The sequence below is a fragment of the Tauraco erythrolophus genome, chromosome 9 (genome assembly GCF_009769465.1).
Source record: "Tauraco erythrolophus isolate bTauEry1 chromosome 9, bTauEry1.pri, whole genome shotgun sequence".
In the NCBI taxonomy this organism is placed as follows: domain Eukaryota; kingdom Metazoa; phylum Chordata; class Aves; order Musophagiformes; family Musophagidae; genus Tauraco; species Tauraco erythrolophus.
Genome location: NC_141473.1, coordinates 34,249,678 through 34,267,217, shown reverse-complemented (window position 1 = coordinate 34,267,217; position 17,540 = coordinate 34,249,678). Strand labels below are relative to the sequence as shown.

Sequence of the window (17,540 nt, the reverse complement as noted above, 5' to 3'; positions counted from 1 at the left end):
CAAGGATATCAGCTGGCCAGCACCAGCTTCAGCAGTTCATAGACAAAGGGGCTTGGTTTTGCAGTGAGAAAAACTCAGACCTTAGCACTTGAGGAAAAACATCATCTTACAAACATCACCACTCTTAGAAGAATATCTCCATGTGTTTAAAGTAGAACAGGATATTTAAAATTAAATCACTTAGGAAGTTAGGACCTTTGGCATGCCACAGTAGGTTACATGGAGATGATTCTATATTTAAATTGAGATACACCATTGTAAAATACAAGTGCTTTGGCAGTAAATAAACACAAAACTGGAGCAACACAACGACAATTTTGATCAAGAAGAAATTTCTCTTTGGTTACCCAAGTGCAAATTCAAATAAAATTTATAATCACTATGAGAAATATCACAGCAATTTTTAAACGTACTCTGTACTTTATAAACTGTTCCCACACAAGATGAAGGTCAATCTAAAGGTAACGGACCTAATGGTCAAACTTTTGTGCATTTTTTGTATATGTTCCTATTGGCTTATTTGGTAACATTAGTGCTAGCCCAGATTTCAGCATTCCTTACTGAGGCTGCTCCTTAGTCCTGAAGCACATTTAGATTATTCAATACAGTAGTTTAACTAAATTTCAGTACTAGTTAACTTTTCTAACTTCTCTTGCTTTTTAACGCTGTTGCACACAGGGATTGCAATATTGAACTAAGTACACAGTTTCTGCTTTCTGTATTGCAATGCTAAATGAACAATAAAAAGCTCTCAAACACAGAATCATAGAATGGTTTGGGTCGAAAGGGACCTTCAAGATCATCTAATTCTTGCCCCTTTGCCATCGGCAGGGACACCTTCCACTAGATGAGGTAGCTCAAAGCCCCATCCAGCCTGGCCTTGAACAATTCCAGGGATGAGGCAGCCACAGCTTCTCTGGGCAACCTGTTCCAGTGCCTCACCACCCTCAGAATTAAGAATTCCTTCATTAGGTCTAATCTAAATCTACCCTCTTTCAGTCTAAATCCATTGCTCCTTGTCCTATCACTACACGCCCTTGTAAAAGAAGTCCCTTTCCAGCTTTCTTGTAGGTACCCTTTAGGTAATGGAAGGCTGCCAAAAGGTCTCCCTGGAGCCTTCTCTTCTCCAGGCTGAACCACCTCAACCCTCTCACCCTGTCTTCATAGCAGAGGTGCTCCAACCCTCAGATCATCATCACGTTCCTCCCTCTGGACTCATTCCAACAGCTCCATGTTCTTATGTCGGGAGCCCCAGAGCTGGATGCAACACTGCAGGTGGGGTCTCATGAGAGCAGAGTAGAGGGGCAGAATCACCTCCCTTGACAGCTGGCTTTCTGGGCTGCAAGGGCACACTGCTGGCTCATGTTGAGCTTCTGATCAACCAGCACCCCCCAGTCCTTCTCCTCCGGGCTGCTCTCAATCCATTCTCCACCCAGCCTGTACTTGTGCTTGGCATTGCCCTAACCCATGTGCAGGACCTTGCACTTGGCCTTGTTGAACTTCATGAGGTTCTCACAGGCCCACCTCTCCAGCCTGTCAAGGTCCCTCTGGGTGGCATCCCTTCCCTCCAGTGTGTTGACCACACCACACAGCTCGTGTGTCATCTGCAAACTTGCTGAGGGTGCACTCGATCCCACTGTCCATGTCACTGACAAAGATATTAAACAGCACCGGTCCCAGTGCTGACCCCTGTGGAACATCACTCCAATTCACAATACAAATTGTATCTTTCAGTGGGAGGGGAAAGGAAGGAGGGTTTTGCAGTCTCAGTAATGCAGCGGAACTTTTAGCAAGGAAGAATCAAATTAATAACACTTCTTACATTTTGGTTTTTTGCTAGAAGTCTACAAGATGAGAGCAGCAAGCGAGGCCAGTGGAGAGATGGCAAACATTGAGACAGAAGCCTCCCCACCGTTTAGTCCTTGAGCAGATAATAGAGAGAGAACAGAAAGAAACTCTTTACGCCCCTGTCTTGGCACAGTCAGAGCTGTGCTGAGCGTTGCGAATCACCATAGCCTGGAAGCATGAGCTTTTTTTTTTTCCCTTTAAAAAGTTTTCAGGAAGTCTGGGGGAGGGGCAATGCTGTTTCTTTTTGTTATAATGGGCCCCTTTGTGGAGATGGAAGAGGAGAAGAGATCTGTGTGCCTGCGGTGCACACGCTTCCCACTGATTTCCAGGGTAACTTCCCAGGGCTCCTAAAAAGTGCTGGGCCCCTGCTGTGCAGGGAAAAGGGGAGAGGGGGCTGCTCCAGGATGGAGCTGATGGTACTTCTCAATGCCCTGGTTACTCGCCTGCTCTTTGTGCTGCATTCTCTCATCGGGGTCTGGAGAGTGGCTGCAGTGAAGAAAGAACCCAAGTACTGGCTGCTGGCACTGCTCAATCTCCTCCTGTGCCTGGAGACGGGGCTCACCCTCAAGTTTAAGCAAGGCAGAGGCTACAAATGGTGAGCATATTCCAGCGGCTCCCACCGAGCCCCTCTTGCTTCTTTGCATGTACTTTGCAGCAGATGTGGGGCTGCCTTCTGAGAGCAGAACTGCCCTGGCTGTGTTGCTGCCAAGCTTTCAGGGGATGGCTTTTTCTGCTCTGCTGCACCTGGAGGGTGGGAAGGGGGAAAACTGGTAAAGCCCTGGGTTTGGCAATGGACTAAACAGAGGGCTTTCAGAAGGGGCAGTTTTGCAGCAGACTACTTGGAAGCCGCGCTCTGTAATGTCTCTGTGTGTGTGTGTGTGTGTGTATATCCATACTAACAGCTGAAAGTAGCGGGAAACGTAGCTGCAGGCAAGGGGTTCATGGTCTGGAGCTGCTGATCGAGTGGGCTGGGGACACAGGGGGCACGCACACTTTCACACCGTCGCTGGGCACCTCCTAAGGTAAAATGCATCAAGAGCACAGGTGAGAGGTGCAGAAGGGTGCTGGGGGGCCCACGCAGGCTGTTCCATGCAGATGCCTTGCATCTCTTACCCCATCCTGCCATGCTCTGGTTTGTACCTCCTTCCCTGGGACTGCATTCCCTGTCCCCACTGCTTGCAACAGTGCTAACACCATGCTAGCACATGAACAAAAACTCAGTGATGAACAAAAGATGAGCAGCAGCCACTCTTGCTGTATTGCAAATCCAAAAATTTGGATTTGAATTTGAGAGGCTATTTCAGAGGCAAACTTTCATGCATGAAAGGCTGCCTGAGAAACAAAGAAAAAAAGTTAGTCATAGCAGAGTTTGCCCAAGCACATGGGTTTTTACATGCATCTAAAGAAGTACTGCAGTCATCTACAGCTCATCAGCGCTCAGTCAGCTGAAACAAATGCTCTGTAAAAAGGAAGTGGTCACATAACTAATTGTCAAGATTTCATTAGGACCTTTTATTTTTAAAAACTCAAACCGCAGGGAGGCCCTGAGACAAATCCAGGACAAAAAAAAAGCCCTAGCATATTTCAATGATCTCAAACTCCTGCCCATTGCAACCTGTGAAACTCATTATAACAGAAGCAGTGTTGTGTGACAATTCACACACGTGTTCCTTGTTCTAAATTCGAATGTAATAAAAGCAGCGATAAAGTCTGGGACACAGGAAAATTTAACAACAGCAGAGCTCCAAATGCCCAGTTACGAGACAGAGGCAGAGTGAGCAGACCTGATTCACTGGAGAGAGGAGGAGGCAGCAGCAGAGACTTCATGAAGGAACACTTGCTATGGCAGCTTTTGGAAAATCCAAAGGAAAATAGATACAGAAAGCAGATCCATTTTAGATGAATATATGTGCTAGAAGACTGGGCTAAATTTAGCTAGAAGGAAATTTTGTAAATGGATGTAGTCCAGCACTTTATGCAGCACAGTAGAGTCCATTTATAGGTAAGAACTGTAGACAAGTGGCCAGCATCTATTTGTGTCAGGATAACTTTCTGCCCTAGTGGAAAACCCATTCAGACCAGGCAGTATCATCTGCATTTATAGAAACAACTCCATAGACAATCACTGTGCCACAGGACTCTGCTGCCTCCACGAGCCTCAATCTCTCCATTCCTTATTGACAGCAGACTTACTTACTACACCAGCACAAAAAATTTAACGGCAGATGTGGAGAAAAAGTATTATTGTGGGCCTGGCCACACAGTATTTCCTCTAGATTGTTCCTTCTGAAAGAAAGGCAGGGTTAAAGCCCCTGAAGTCTCCTGGCCTGATCTGGTATCATTAGCTCAGTATTGCTAACCTGCCAGCTGGATGGATTTTTCATGTGCTCAGGTCCTACAGGAAATACTATAAAATAAGTTAGTTCGCTCATTCAAATGAGGTGTGTTTTCTCCCAAAATAACCATGCTAAAACCCTAGAGAAGCACTAACTTTTTTTTTTTTAAAAAGGCAAACAACAAAAAACCCACTGCCAAAACAAGCAACTACACCTCCTCATTCTTCTCCAGAAAAACACAAACCCAAAAACCAAACACGCACACACAAAAAAGCAACCAAAAAACCCAAACCAGGTCTTATCTTATTTAGAGGGGATTGAGTGAAACATTTCACAGCAGCTCAGCAACCCAGTCATTTTCCTGAGCAGGGTTTTTTTTTTCTCTTCCTCAATATTTAATCTCTGGAAAAGTCATGATTACACAAATAAAGGTAAATTAAAGATAGGAACAAACAATAAGTGCAACAACATTTGACCAAAACATCGCTACAGTTACATACTTATAAGCAATTTAAATTCACTGCAGAACGTGCCAATGACAGGCACGACAGGATAGAAGGAATTAAGCTAGTATCCCGAGTTTGACTGCACTTCCCCATCTTGGGCCAGCACCTATATGTGATGCAAAGGCTGCTGTGTGTTTCGGCAGCATGGCAGTGATGCTCAGTCCATACTATGACAGAGCTAGATGGAACATTAGTGACATCAGACCTCATTCCTACTCCAAAAGGATAAGGATTGCCAAAAAAACCCACCCCAAACAAAAAACTGTCACATGTTTAATAATAAAACATCAGCAACCTTCACGAAAAAAATAAAATTAGTGTTTCTAGAAGGAGTAATGAAATCTTTTTAGTATTTCTGAATAAACTCAGCTCAAGAAGCTGAGGATAATAAAGATTCACCATCATAAGTTATATAGAAGACTAAGAGAGAACTAGAGACAGAAATCCTAAACACTTACACAATTGCCAGCACAAATGGGCAAACAAGGCAAAGACGTTTTCATAAACCATTTCAGCCTGCACTGGGAGACTTCATACTGAAGCAATGCTTATTTTAGGCAAACTGGTGCTATTTCTACCTTTCCTGTGTCAATGCACAGGATTGGGATCGACAACCTTTATTCCAGCATCATTCCATGAAGTGACTCATTGTATTAATTCATCCTTCAAGAAATCAGACAGCATGTTAGCTAGAAGCTTCCCTACCTCCCTCCACCCCGGCCGCCCTTAAAGTACAGAGAATGCTATGATAGAAATACGAACAGCAAAGTGCCTTTGGTTAGTTCTTAAAAAGAGATTTTAAGTAAACTTCCATATGTGATCTTAGGTGGATATACAAATAAATCCATGATTCATAATACTGACAGCATAAGGAATTCAGCGAGAATAGCAACTCTTATTTGCAGTTACCCTATTTCTTAATATCCCATATAGTAGGGGGCACAAGATACTTTTCAATGCAGATGATAGGCTATATGGTATTTACAATGTCATGTAATACGAAGCTATCTTTTCCTTCACAGGTTTTCACCAGCAATATTTTTGTATCTGATTTGCACAGTACCATCACTATGGCTACTAGAAATTCATCACGGGACTCAGGTATTTATTATGAGACAAGATGGACTTGTTTGAAATTGATGCATTATTTGATGGGTTGGATTTAGGCATACACACAGAAGTCTGCCAGGTCTTGTTCCAGTTTTCTGTTTTATACTTGTGGATCTCCCAATCCAGCTACAACTATACTATGACTACTGTTTATTTCCTAAATATCAAATAATGAACCCCATTCCTAGCTAAAAATGAGACAGCTTTTCTGTATTTGGCTAGGGAACCAAGGACTAGACGTTTGAAAAACAGCCTTTCACCCTCAGGTTACGAGCTTGAATCTTGCTCAGGATGGTGAAAGAATTTCATTGCTTTAGAGGCTGGTGTAAAATAAAGTATGAGTTTCACAGCACTTACAGACAGATACCACAACTCCAAGCAAGCCAAAATTGAGACAAGTATCAGTGAAAAGTGTCTTAAACTCAAGTTACCTCATGTTTGCTGCAACCTAGGAGAATACTCACAGGTTGCTACCACAGATAGCTGACACAGTAATTTGTCTGTCAAGTGTTTATGTCCTTTCTTTATTCATGCTTTATAGTAACCTGAGAGTAGGGGGAGTCTGGATTCCAATTCAGGACTACGATACATAGTAAGATTTTTAAATGTAATTATTCTTCTGGCAGATGGGGTCAGTTAGGGCCAGGACAGAGCCACTTAGCCCAGTAGTCCACACTGAGTGAACAACCTCCCCATGCAGACTGCTTTCAAGTCCCCATAGCACTTCTACGTAGTGAAACTGGGATTTTGTCTGTCCCAGCATTTGCACATAGGCAATACCTTACATCCACAGCAGAAAAGGGCCCAATAAGAACAAGAGCAAAAAGCAACATAAGAAAATACATAAATTAGACTAAGAAGACATAGTGCCTCATTTTCTCCTTTGAAACATTGTTAGAGCCCACAGAAGCATAATCAAATATTCAAAATTGTGTTTACACTGAAAATGCCTGAGGCTCTTTCTAAATACAGCAGCAGGAATTTATTGTCTTCTTGTTTTGCCAAATCTCCTTAAACAGTCACAGACAGGTAATGTGGATATTGAGAACATTTGTCATAGTTAAATCTGGTCCAAGAAACAGGCTAATTCTGTAGTCAAAGGCAGCAGTTTATTTCCTAAAATGATGTTAGAACATGGCATACTTTGTTCTTATTGATATACTGCTACTGTGAATTACAGAGGGAGTATATCAAGTTAACAGCTTAGTTTATACCTGGAGAGATAGGACAGAAAGTTCTGGAAACACACAATCTAATAGATTCAAAACCAATACCTCCAGAAGTGGAGCAGCCCTTCTAACAATTAATCTCCAACACAGCACCCAGACTAGTACTACTTCTCATACTAAAGCATTGTTGGGATTTTCTGTATTAAAATACTAACAGAATGGGTAATTATGCAGTTGCTAGATCCACACATTTAATATATCCACCATGAAAACAGTTTGTGGTCTTTAAGGCAGCAGAACACTGATCTCACGTAGAATCTCTAACAGGAAACACCAACTGCTTGTGCCGGTGCTGTTATTTAAGGCATGTGCTAATATGCAGTCTCTCCTCCTGAAGACAGAGGCCATTCTGCCTCTCTGAGTACAGCAGAACTGGACATGAGTAATACCATTCATATATCAACAGTGAAACACTGACTGCAGAGAAACTACTGCTTTGCAGTAAAGTATTTGGGGATGAAAGACGCGTTTGCGAGAGACTATAAAGTAAATTGAACTGTATCAAGTGAAAAAATTGCTGTCTGCAAGATAGAATGGCAAGAAAATTAAAACCATTTAATCCATTAAAAAAACAAGCATTCTTTCTTCATAACGTATAAGATCTCAGATAAACAAATACTGTTACCCTTGCAAGTGCCTGGTGCATCGCTGCCCCAGAAAGCGAAGACCAACCACCTGTTGCAGAGCTTACCTGACTACCAGTGCTGTAGTGGATGTAGACTTCCCAGTCAGTAATAAGATAAAAATAATTACAAGGTTTACAAAGTATCTAACCACCTTAACTTGAACATTTTAAGGAAATAATCAATATTACTGCCCATTTGAGGCATCCCTGCCCATGACAGGGAGGTTGGATTAGATGATCTCTGAGGTCCCTTCCAGCCTATGCCATTCTATGATTCCCTCAGCCTTATTCTGAGGTGGGATTCTCTTAGCAGCTAAAATTGTAGTATGTCACTCTAAAAGCGATCTCACACCTTTCACCATTTCGTCCCTCCCATAACCATTATCTTCCTCAATCTGAAAAACAGCTCAAGCAGTCTTTTCTCCCTGTTTCATGTTTCAGCTTTCCTGTATGAGCAAAATGAAGCAGTCATGGCTGCTTTGAATTTCTGACATCACACGTGTTGCTATAGGGACAGCAACAGTTTCTGGCAAGGAAGGCTGGAACAGCAGAGATCAAGCAGGGTACCTGTTGCTTGGCAGAGGGCCCGCTCCAGGGAAGAGCTAACCTCTTCCATACTCAGGCTGCCAGCCTCTGCACACCTTAACAGGATTGAGGGTATCTGCCCTGGTATTCAGGTGTCAATTTTACCATCTCAATGCTGGACCCATCGCAAAAAGTTTTAGCTAACCTCATTTTTATTTAGGAATAGTGGATTGTGAATAAGATGCAAATAGATATTTGCTGAATTAGTTCAGCGTTTCAGGAGTTCCCTGTGCAGTGACAGTGAGCTCTCTGCAGGCCACACAATAGGACAATGCCGTATCCTACAGCACAGTTTCTGTTTTGATTACATGTTTTATAAATCAGAGGAATGTAAGCTTCACTTCAGAAAACCAAGCTAGAATTTATGCAAAATACGTACAATTTCTTCTAGCAGTAAAGAGGTAAACCACGTTTATCAGCTGCCTATGAAACTTAGTATTCACTTTTTCCTTGTCATATTCCCATTAAGTCGCTGCACATATATAACGGGCTAGGCAAGTATGCCTGGCACCAGCAGTGCTATTTACATGCATATACATGATGAAAATAAAGGCTCTTCTCCAAACTTTCAAATGAATCACCACCAAAATCATCACTTAATAAAGATTCAGAAACAAACCAAAACCAGACAGGAACATACTTAAATTAAAAATCAAGAATCTAGTTAAATGACTGGCTTTGCAGATGCAGTTTTCCATTTCCTGCCTGCATGCAGCTGAGATGCAGCCCCAGCCCAGCAGAGCACCATTCAGTCGGAGTTCATGGAGCCTTGCGCTGAAACAGTAAGCCCCATTCAGCCAGGAGGAGTTGCAAAAATTACATGTAAGGAACCTACAAAAGACACTGATAAGGTGAATTAAATTTCTTAAAGAAATATTCTCTGTACCTTTGTGCCACTACAAAAAAAAAATAATAAAAGCCACATGGAAACTGTGGCGTGCCTTCCTCCACCTCCCTCTAGCAGTGCAAGTCGCTGACTCCAGCAGCTCCTCTGCCCTGGGCACAGGTTAAGCAGACCAGGTGCTCCAGAGCCGTAAGAGCTATCTGCTCCATACTGTTGGCATGGGGAGAGCCACAGCATCTGCTGAGGGGCACCTACACACGTCACTACCTCCCATTTCACTCCTGTCCTTCAGCCACCCGATTTACTTGCTGGGAGTTCTCACAGTGTTTGGGAAGGGATTTCTGCCGTCCTTACGCATACAGCGAATGCAGCAGGCTGCCCCAGAGCCCTGACTGCAATTCGGCAAATCCCTCTCTAAGCAACTGGGCTTTGAAAAACAAACAAGAAAGTCCCAAACTCTGATGTGGAGTTTAACGTAGGTTCATGGCTCCCTTCTTCTTGCCCCTGTCGGACCAGGCAAGGGGGCAGAGGATTGGGCTCAAATGCAGATTTAATGATAAACCAAGGGCTGTCAAGGTGAATTTGCCTTCCTCCTCCACTGCAAGTTAGTAATCCCTTTGCCCTAACCAGACTACTTCTTACAAGGTAGGTACTCCTTCATATTCTGGGGTGGCTACGCCAGTTATATAGTATTTTTAGGTCATGGTTGCCTCTGCTGACTGTGTCACACTGCCTGGGAGGGTTACTCAGAAAGGCTGACTTTTACCTTGGGGGCCAGTCTCCATAGGCTTTAGACTTCTACAATCAACAGGTAAAAAGGCTTCTCTAGAGCATCAGTTCAATGTCGTTTCTGAAACATCCTCTGAACCACCTGCTCTGTGTCTCTCTCTCCTTTGGTTGAAGGGCTAACCCAGGGAGATTAGCCCCACAAGGTGGCAGCCGGCAGAGTACCAGCCTCTCCATCTCACTGTCTCCATACCCAGAACTTTAGACTTCCGTCTTCCAAATGGAAATACCGTGTTCCCCACATCCATGGGTCAATCTTTCAATGCTCTCACACCCACTGTCCAAATAAGGCAAGCATTCAGTTTAAGAGCCTTTACCACCAACTACAAAAGCAACAAGCACTGACTTTGTTTTCCAGATTTTTCAGGCCAGGGGAAGTTACTCCATTTATCTACAACAAGGTCAGGCAAGAGGCAGCATTTACTCAGATACTGAGCAACACTATCAGAGACCAAGTAAAGTATCAAAGTAGAATCTGAAATTTCCTAGAATGCGACATTTGCTAGAAAATGTTGCCTATATATTGGCAGGCATTATGCTGAACACAGCTATTCAATATGCACTAGAACACATTCCAATTGTTGCAGAAAAATCACTCCCTGTGAAATAAAACGGTGGGGGGTGCAGTGGAGAAATGCAAATTATCTGGTGTTCTCTGGCACAAACAGGACAGGATAAAAGTCTTTATTAACAGCATGGTTTGATTTTCTAATTATCCCTTTTTTTATTACAATGAAGAGAGATATTAAGGGATTGTTATGAAGACAGATTTCAGAACCATACCCCAGTTGTTCCGGGGCCATCCTTGGGGGTGAAGGTAGAAGGGCAGAGCAGTGCTGCAGACCTCAGATGGGACACAGTCCCACTGCTGCTTTACTGTGGTTGAAGTAACAGTATGTTTTAGCCAACATTCTCTTTTCCAGAGCACTGGATACTTGGAGAAAGTAAAAAAAAATACCCTGTTTTTCTACTCTGCAGGGGTAGGCAACAACACAGGCCCATTCTTCTTAATTATTCCTGAATCTCACCTCTCATATTATGAATTTCCTTGCAGAATAAGGCACAATTGGGAGAGGCAGGGGGCAGAGAATACAACCCAAAGATCCTACCCTAACTATTCATTTCAGTCTTGAGGAAAGTCACACAGAAAGATAAAGCAATGGCATTTTTAAAGAACTTTTTCTGAATAGCAGAGATAAGCAAGTATTTTGAGAAAAAAGTTTGAATATAGAGACTGAACATGATGAATTTTTACCCTATTTTACTGTTTTAACCAGAGAGAGGCTATGTAAGAAACTCAACAGCCTGTTCAGGAGAGCTGCAGGCAGATCGCATTCAAAGAGTGCGGTCTTAAAAGCACAAAGGTGTCACCCACTCCATCAGCCTTTGAATTTACATAGTCCTCTACAGTACAATTTTTCACTTTCTCAGGGACCTACCAACACATTCACTCCTCTCCTTATGAGAGGAATTCCTCCATTCTGAACAAGAGGGGAATTTCATTCAAAATGAGCATGTACCTTTGTAAACATTGACTGACTTTTACAAATGAACCCTCTGCAGTTCAGCAAAACAGGACTCTCAGCCACAGAAAGCTCCCTGCGTGGGATGTTTATGCACGTGTGATGTTTTTGTTCACAACAGTACTGCGGTAATGAGCCTGGAGCAGTTCAGGTGAATGTCAGCAACCAAGACTTCAGCCAATCCAGAAACAGCAGTCACGGAAGCGAGGGAATAGATCACCACATCATTCAGACGGTGGGACATCTTTTCCTATTCCTAGAAGAGATCTTATGATATTAGAGCAATTAGAGAGGATTGTTGTGTCTATTTGGGCAAGCTCCTCACACAGCAGTTAAAACTAAAAAGAAAAAGAAAGGAAAAAAAATAGTTTAAAAAAAAACATATTGTGAAAGTGGCCTACAGAGTGCTGCATTCTAACTATTGTTGGTAGGAAAAGACTGTGTGAAGACGAGGCTCTCCTACCATTCTCTTCCAAATCTCAGTAACTGAATTTAGAAAGTGTCCAAGGGATGGTTCTGCAAAGGATAATGCTCAGCTGACAGATGAGAACACGAGGGGTAGTATACAGGAAAAGATTTGCTATTCATTACCTAAAGTTTGTATTAATGTGCCTTTTTCAAATTATGCCTGCTAAATAGAAACAATTTGCCTTAATTCAATGTGAAGGAGAACAAAAGCAGGCTCAAGAATGAATGCAGTCTTTGAAGGTACCTATAACATCAGTTATAGGACGATGTTGTCTTTTCAACAGGCTAAAGTCTTTGTGAATCAGCTCTCCACAATCTGTGAGACTGTATGGACACTGGCCCTCCACCAGACTTTCCTGCTACTACTAGTAATTGGGAGGTGGCTTCTCCCCATTGGAGTTGAAATCACCCGGGATCAATTGTCTCAGCTGCTTCTCATGTTTGTGGGAACAGCAGCAGATATACTTGAATTTGCTAGTGAAACCTTGGACATCGAAGATGTTCGGTAAGGACCATTTGCTGACATATTCGCATAGTGCAAGATATTTGTTTTGTCTGAAGATGTTTGTGCGATCTGCGGCGTTCAGACTAGTGGGACTGTATTTCCCACAGATGACAGAAGGCTACGTTCAAAGGCTCCGTTTCCCTACTCTCACCTTTCTCTCTGTAAAAGACCTAACAATCCTATGAGCTGCTGCAACTCAGCTGTTGCCAGCAGAGAAGCGTGTTGCATCTATCACAATAAAAGGGTAGAGAGCCAAACAACTAGCGTAACTGCCACGCAGCGCCAGTTCTTACAGCTACAGGAGCTGAAACACTGGACACACTGTAAGCCTCTTTCAGGTTAATGAATTGTTTTAGACTAGCAAGGAAGCAACTAGAGTTTGCTTTAGTGATTCATTATCCAAGTTGCTTCTTTGGTTATCTCATATGTACTTTCTTCATGATAGAATGACAAAGTGTTCAAAGATAAGAAGAAAGGGAATGGCATAGTCTGGTGTGAATTTTCAACATCGTGATCTCTCCCAGAGAAAGTAAGCCCATCTCCCCCTCATGCACTGAGAGATAAGCTGTGAACATCCATCATAAAGAAAAAGAATCACGGATGATGTTCATTCTCTCTTACAGACATGTTTTTTTTTTCTTTTTTAAATATCACAGAAAAGTTTTTATAGCAGGAAAATAGGTCCTTCCCACTTGTCAGAGAAGCTTGAAGCTTGCAAGGAATGTGTAATCACTTCAAGAGTAAAGATATCAGCTCTTATCAGCTACATAGTCTCTTTCCATATGCTTATCATTATAATGTTAGCATCAGATATTTAGCGTAATTACACAGCTGAACACACGGCCTGAACAGCAAAAATTCTATATCAAAAGGTGCCTCTGTTTTCCTAAGTCTTACCTCTCAGAGTGTCCATTAATCAATCACTGTTTCTCTCAACCAGCCTTTAAATAACATTTAAAATACTACAGAAAACTTTTGTTATCACATAAGTAAACTGCATCTTCACTGTTACCTTTTTTCCCCCCTCCCATAGGAAGAATTATGCTCTTATAAATGCAATTCTTGCTGTATGGACCTGGAGTATGTTACAGTTTCCACTTGATCTTGCAGGTTAGTATTGGCACAAAGACAAGAAAAGAGAATAAACGCTTCACATTTTTGCTGGCATGTCTTGCGGCTGTGCACACGCTACAGGCTATACCAAGGGCTTCCAGTGGAGAGCAATTTGTATGAGAATTATGGTTTTTGAAGAAAGCCCATTGTGGTTTCTTTTGAGGAAACACTTGTTACTGCCTAACCTCTGATCTCCCTGATAAAACACTCTTATTTTCAGAAAAAAAATGAAAGTGCAATATTGTATTGGAGCATCCGCTCCAGTTCCCTGTCACTGCTATAAACTTCACTGTGTGAGCTCTCGAGTTAGATCTGGTCTTGGATTATATTATGGCTCAAATCTGGGTAGGTTGCTAGACCTTATGGAGACATAAGCTATTGTTAACCACAAGGGACAGCACAGTCAAGAGCACGGAAGTGGTTATCACAGGAGAAATTACCTATTCGCAGGGAACCTAAAGGACCATATAACACTGGGACTGTGCACCCTTATCTTAAACTACAAGGCCCAACGTTCAGCCAGGTCAGGCTGGCATTTGTCCCTTGGCTGAAAAGGCTTCTCCACGTTCAAGAATAATGAAAGCCACTTCCATCATCATTTGTTCCAACCGTTTTGGCCTCCAATCACAACAAGTTTGCAACTCAGCTATATCAGTCCAAAGATAGGCCATCCTCACTAGCATCTTACATAGAATTGATGGCTAGGTTGACACACTGATTAAAATAATGAATGAATAAAATAATAATGAAAAATTATTCCAGGAATTTTTCATTAGCATTTTCATTAGTCCATCACTAGGCTTTGTTTTTAACACTGAAGTTATGAAAATATTTCAGCATTTCAGCTCAGCAGCTCACCTTCTGAAAAAAAATCTGAAATGCAATGGCATCAGTTATCACGGCTAAAGTTTCTGTTACTGGCAAAGTACACTGTTAAAGATGCGATACTTCGGTTTAAAACCAACCAACCCCCAAAAACCCCTAGCCACCCATACACATTACCACTCCCCAAATAAAACTACTGCTGTGATTCTTTAAGCACTGTTTTTATGTCAGTGAAGTAACCTGTTGTACTGTGCATTTTTTTCTCTGGCTATTGTTTTCCTGCTTATTTAAATACATTTACCAGTTAAATTTTGAGGCAATATATGTTCAATAACTTAATTTTTACTATGGGTACAGTTTATTTTAGATAGTTCTACACAGTTACACAGATAGTACTTTTTATTCAAGCATCAGTATGTTTACTCACACATCAAACATAATGTAAAATAGAAATTTATGGGCACTTATTATTGGACTAGAGCAATGCAGTCTATTAAACAGCAACAGCACAAAACATTAAAAAAAATCAGCTGCTGCTGAAGCCTTGCCTAATGGATTCAGCAAATTTCTACATTCTACAACTCATTTTCCACTCGAGTCTCATCTTTCTTTTTTCTCCAGCATTAACTCAAACAATAGAATTCTTTTGATAAGCTGAAACGTTTGGCAGTTGTTACTGCATCACAAGTAGCTATGTTTTTTAAACTAATGAAATCCCACTGCCTGAGAGAGAGAGACAGGTTAGTTAAGTCACATGCATTTTCCTAAAAGGCAGCCATATTTACCACACGCAAACCCTTCTGGTGATCCTTCTCTGGACACCATACCACAAAGACCATTCTACCCCACCACCACTTTTATAGTCAAGGGGAACACATCCATGCAAGTTCCAACAGCTGCATGCAAGTTCATACCCAGAAGGCTGAGTAACTGTGGCTCAATTCTTAAGTGGCACGCAGCGACCACAGTTTCTTCCTATCCATAATGCTCAATACTGTCCTGCACTGACATGACTTATTCTTACTATGACACAGGAAAAAAGGCAATAGCTATCTGGTGAATAAAAATATCTTTTAAAAGCAAAGTCTTAGCCTGAAACAAATTGAAGTGCTACAGCTCAGGCTGTTCCCATTCAGCCTGGTAGGTGTTTTTTTTTTCTTAAAGAGACACGTTAGCCTAGCATGTTGATCCAACAGAAAAGTGTCTGGGGAAGACGTTACAGAAAGATTAGGTGACCTACTTTTGCTTCTTGTTTTAAAAGGGCAGAAATACCGATAGCTTTGTGGGAGAGGAAGGGGAAAGCAGGTTTTGGTCCTGTTCAGCAGACCACATAAATGTCTGCTTAACTTGAGCTTAGCATGTTTTGCTGAAACAGATCACAGAAACAGGATACACTTTATGTTGAATTGTTCACGGTTGAAAGCATTTATAATACAGGGTACCCGGGATGGTAACTGCCCTTAAAGCCAATCCTGGCTCAATTTTAGAGAGTTGTTTTAACATAACTATGCTTTATTTCCAGTACAGCATATTGGCTGCAAACCAACTGTGTCGCCAAGGCGGATCCCCAGCCTGCTGCTGTGCAGGTACAGTGCAGAACTGTGGAACATTGGGGTCAGCCTTTTCATACAGGACGGTCCCTTCTTCATTGTGCGTTCAATCCTGATGGGCCACTTCAGAATATTCAATCAGATGCTGGTGTTTTTTACAGCTAAAAATATCTTAGTTGTGACTCTACAATTGTATCGTTTGGCAGTGATAACGTTAGACTTCCGTGCTACCATTCTGCAGAAGAGCAAGAAAGAAGTCAGCTGTTGCCCCTGCGAGCCTTGTGAAGCTAGTACTCATGCTACTGCTGATCAAGATACTGAAATGAGAGAGTTTGTTGCTTTTCCTCCAAAAGAGGAATCCCAAGCTCCATCAGTTGATCAGTGAGCACAGTTACCGATTTGAAAGAGGTTGCATTTCCCACAGCTCCTTCAGAAGAGCTTAGCCTATTTCTATGATCAGACACACCTTGAGTGAGTGCCTAATTTGTCTCTTCCACCAGGAGATGGATAATTTCTTCTAAGTTGTAGGGGAAATTTCTGAAGCAAAGTCATAGAAATGGGACATTTTTGTATCTATTTGTATGGTGGGTTTTAACTTATTCCCTATTGTATTATCCACGGGGATTTCGTAGCCATAGTTTGTAGTAGCAAGAAAGGTTTGGCACGCTAACGAAGTGGGTTATTACCTTTGGTGGCACTGTGCCAACACATGTACTTATATGTAATGTATTTGAATAGAAGGACAAGCCTGTTCATTGTGGGAAGTACAGAAGCGTTTAGCTTTACTATAGCCCAATTTCAATGGTCAGGCTATAACTAGAGTATAATGAACAATACGTTCATCACATATAGGAGCAACTTCAGCAGCAACAACTGTACAGACATGCAAGTGAAGGGGCATGACAGATTTCTACTGTTAACTGTGACATCAAAATATTGTTCATTCAAGAAATTTTAAAAAAACTTGTTCAGATGTTACCTCATCCTTGGTGGGATTCAGTTAAAAGCTATGCAACACCATGAAACAGCATAAACAAGACTGTCTCTTAGGTTCTGCATAGTTTGAATAACCTAAACCTTACAAATAAAAAAAGTAAATAAAATCAGTCCCACAGATCGTTAGAAGACAGCTACATTTGTCACAGGCATTTTCTACAGAGGTGCTTGCCTTTCTATTTCTACTAGTAAGAATACACACACAACAACAACCAAAAAAAACAAAACCCAAAATATTTGTAAACACTTCCCCCCCCACCGGTTTCACTGTGCTTGCAGTTGAGACAAGTTTTTAATATTTCTCCATTTTATATGATTTTTAGAAGTGGCTTGACTCAGGAATACAATCTAACTAGAAAGACAACAGCACTGCTCAAGTTTGATAGGACAATCTAGACAAACAGATTCAGGCTTGTGCTTCACATTTCGTAAAGCACCACAAGGTCCCATGAAATAACTTGAGAGATTTTCTGGTCTGTTGAGTGTCAAGATCCATTTTAAAGAAGTGGCTAATAATTATTCATTTACTACTTGGACATTTGGAGTGAACAACATAGGCCCTAATAAATTTCTCCCAAGAACACACTTTATATCAGTGTAAGACCATTGACTTTGCTGGGCTTAGCTTAGAGAAGTTGAAAGAAAGGTAAGTGATTTTTGAAAATCTGCCTAAAAATTATTTTCTCATAGA

At 41.8% G+C, this 17,540-nt stretch overlaps 1 protein-coding gene across 1 annotated transcript; it reads left to right on the top strand.

The window, feature by feature from the left end:
* The first annotated feature begins 2,096 nt into the window (after positions 1 to 2,096).
* Positions 2,097 to 16,238, top strand: TMEM26 (transmembrane protein 26). The gene is made up of 6 exons (XM_009991310.2): positions 2,097 to 2,443; positions 5,713 to 5,791; positions 11,514 to 11,627; positions 12,145 to 12,365; positions 13,399 to 13,475; positions 15,826 to 16,238. Exons 1-6 carry the CDS (start codon positions 2,253 to 2,255, stop codon positions 16,236 to 16,238), a joined length of 1,095 nt encoding a protein of 364 aa, XP_009989612.1. The 5' UTR covers positions 2,097 to 2,252.
* The last annotated feature ends 1,302 nt before the right edge of the window (positions 16,239 to 17,540 follow it).

Coding starts and splice junctions, on each gene's coding strand:
- TMEM26 (XM_009991310.2), top strand. CDS start 2,253: ATGGAGCTGATGGTACTTCTCAATGCCCTGGTTACTCGCCTGCTCTTT. Junction 2,444..5,712: donor CAAGGCAGAGGCTACAAATG/GTGAGCATATTC, acceptor TTTCCTTCACAG/GTTTTCACCAGCAATATTTT. Junction 12,366..13,398: donor TTGGACATCGAAGATGTTCG/GTAAGGACCATT, acceptor CCCCTCCCATAG/GAAGAATTATGCTCTTATAA.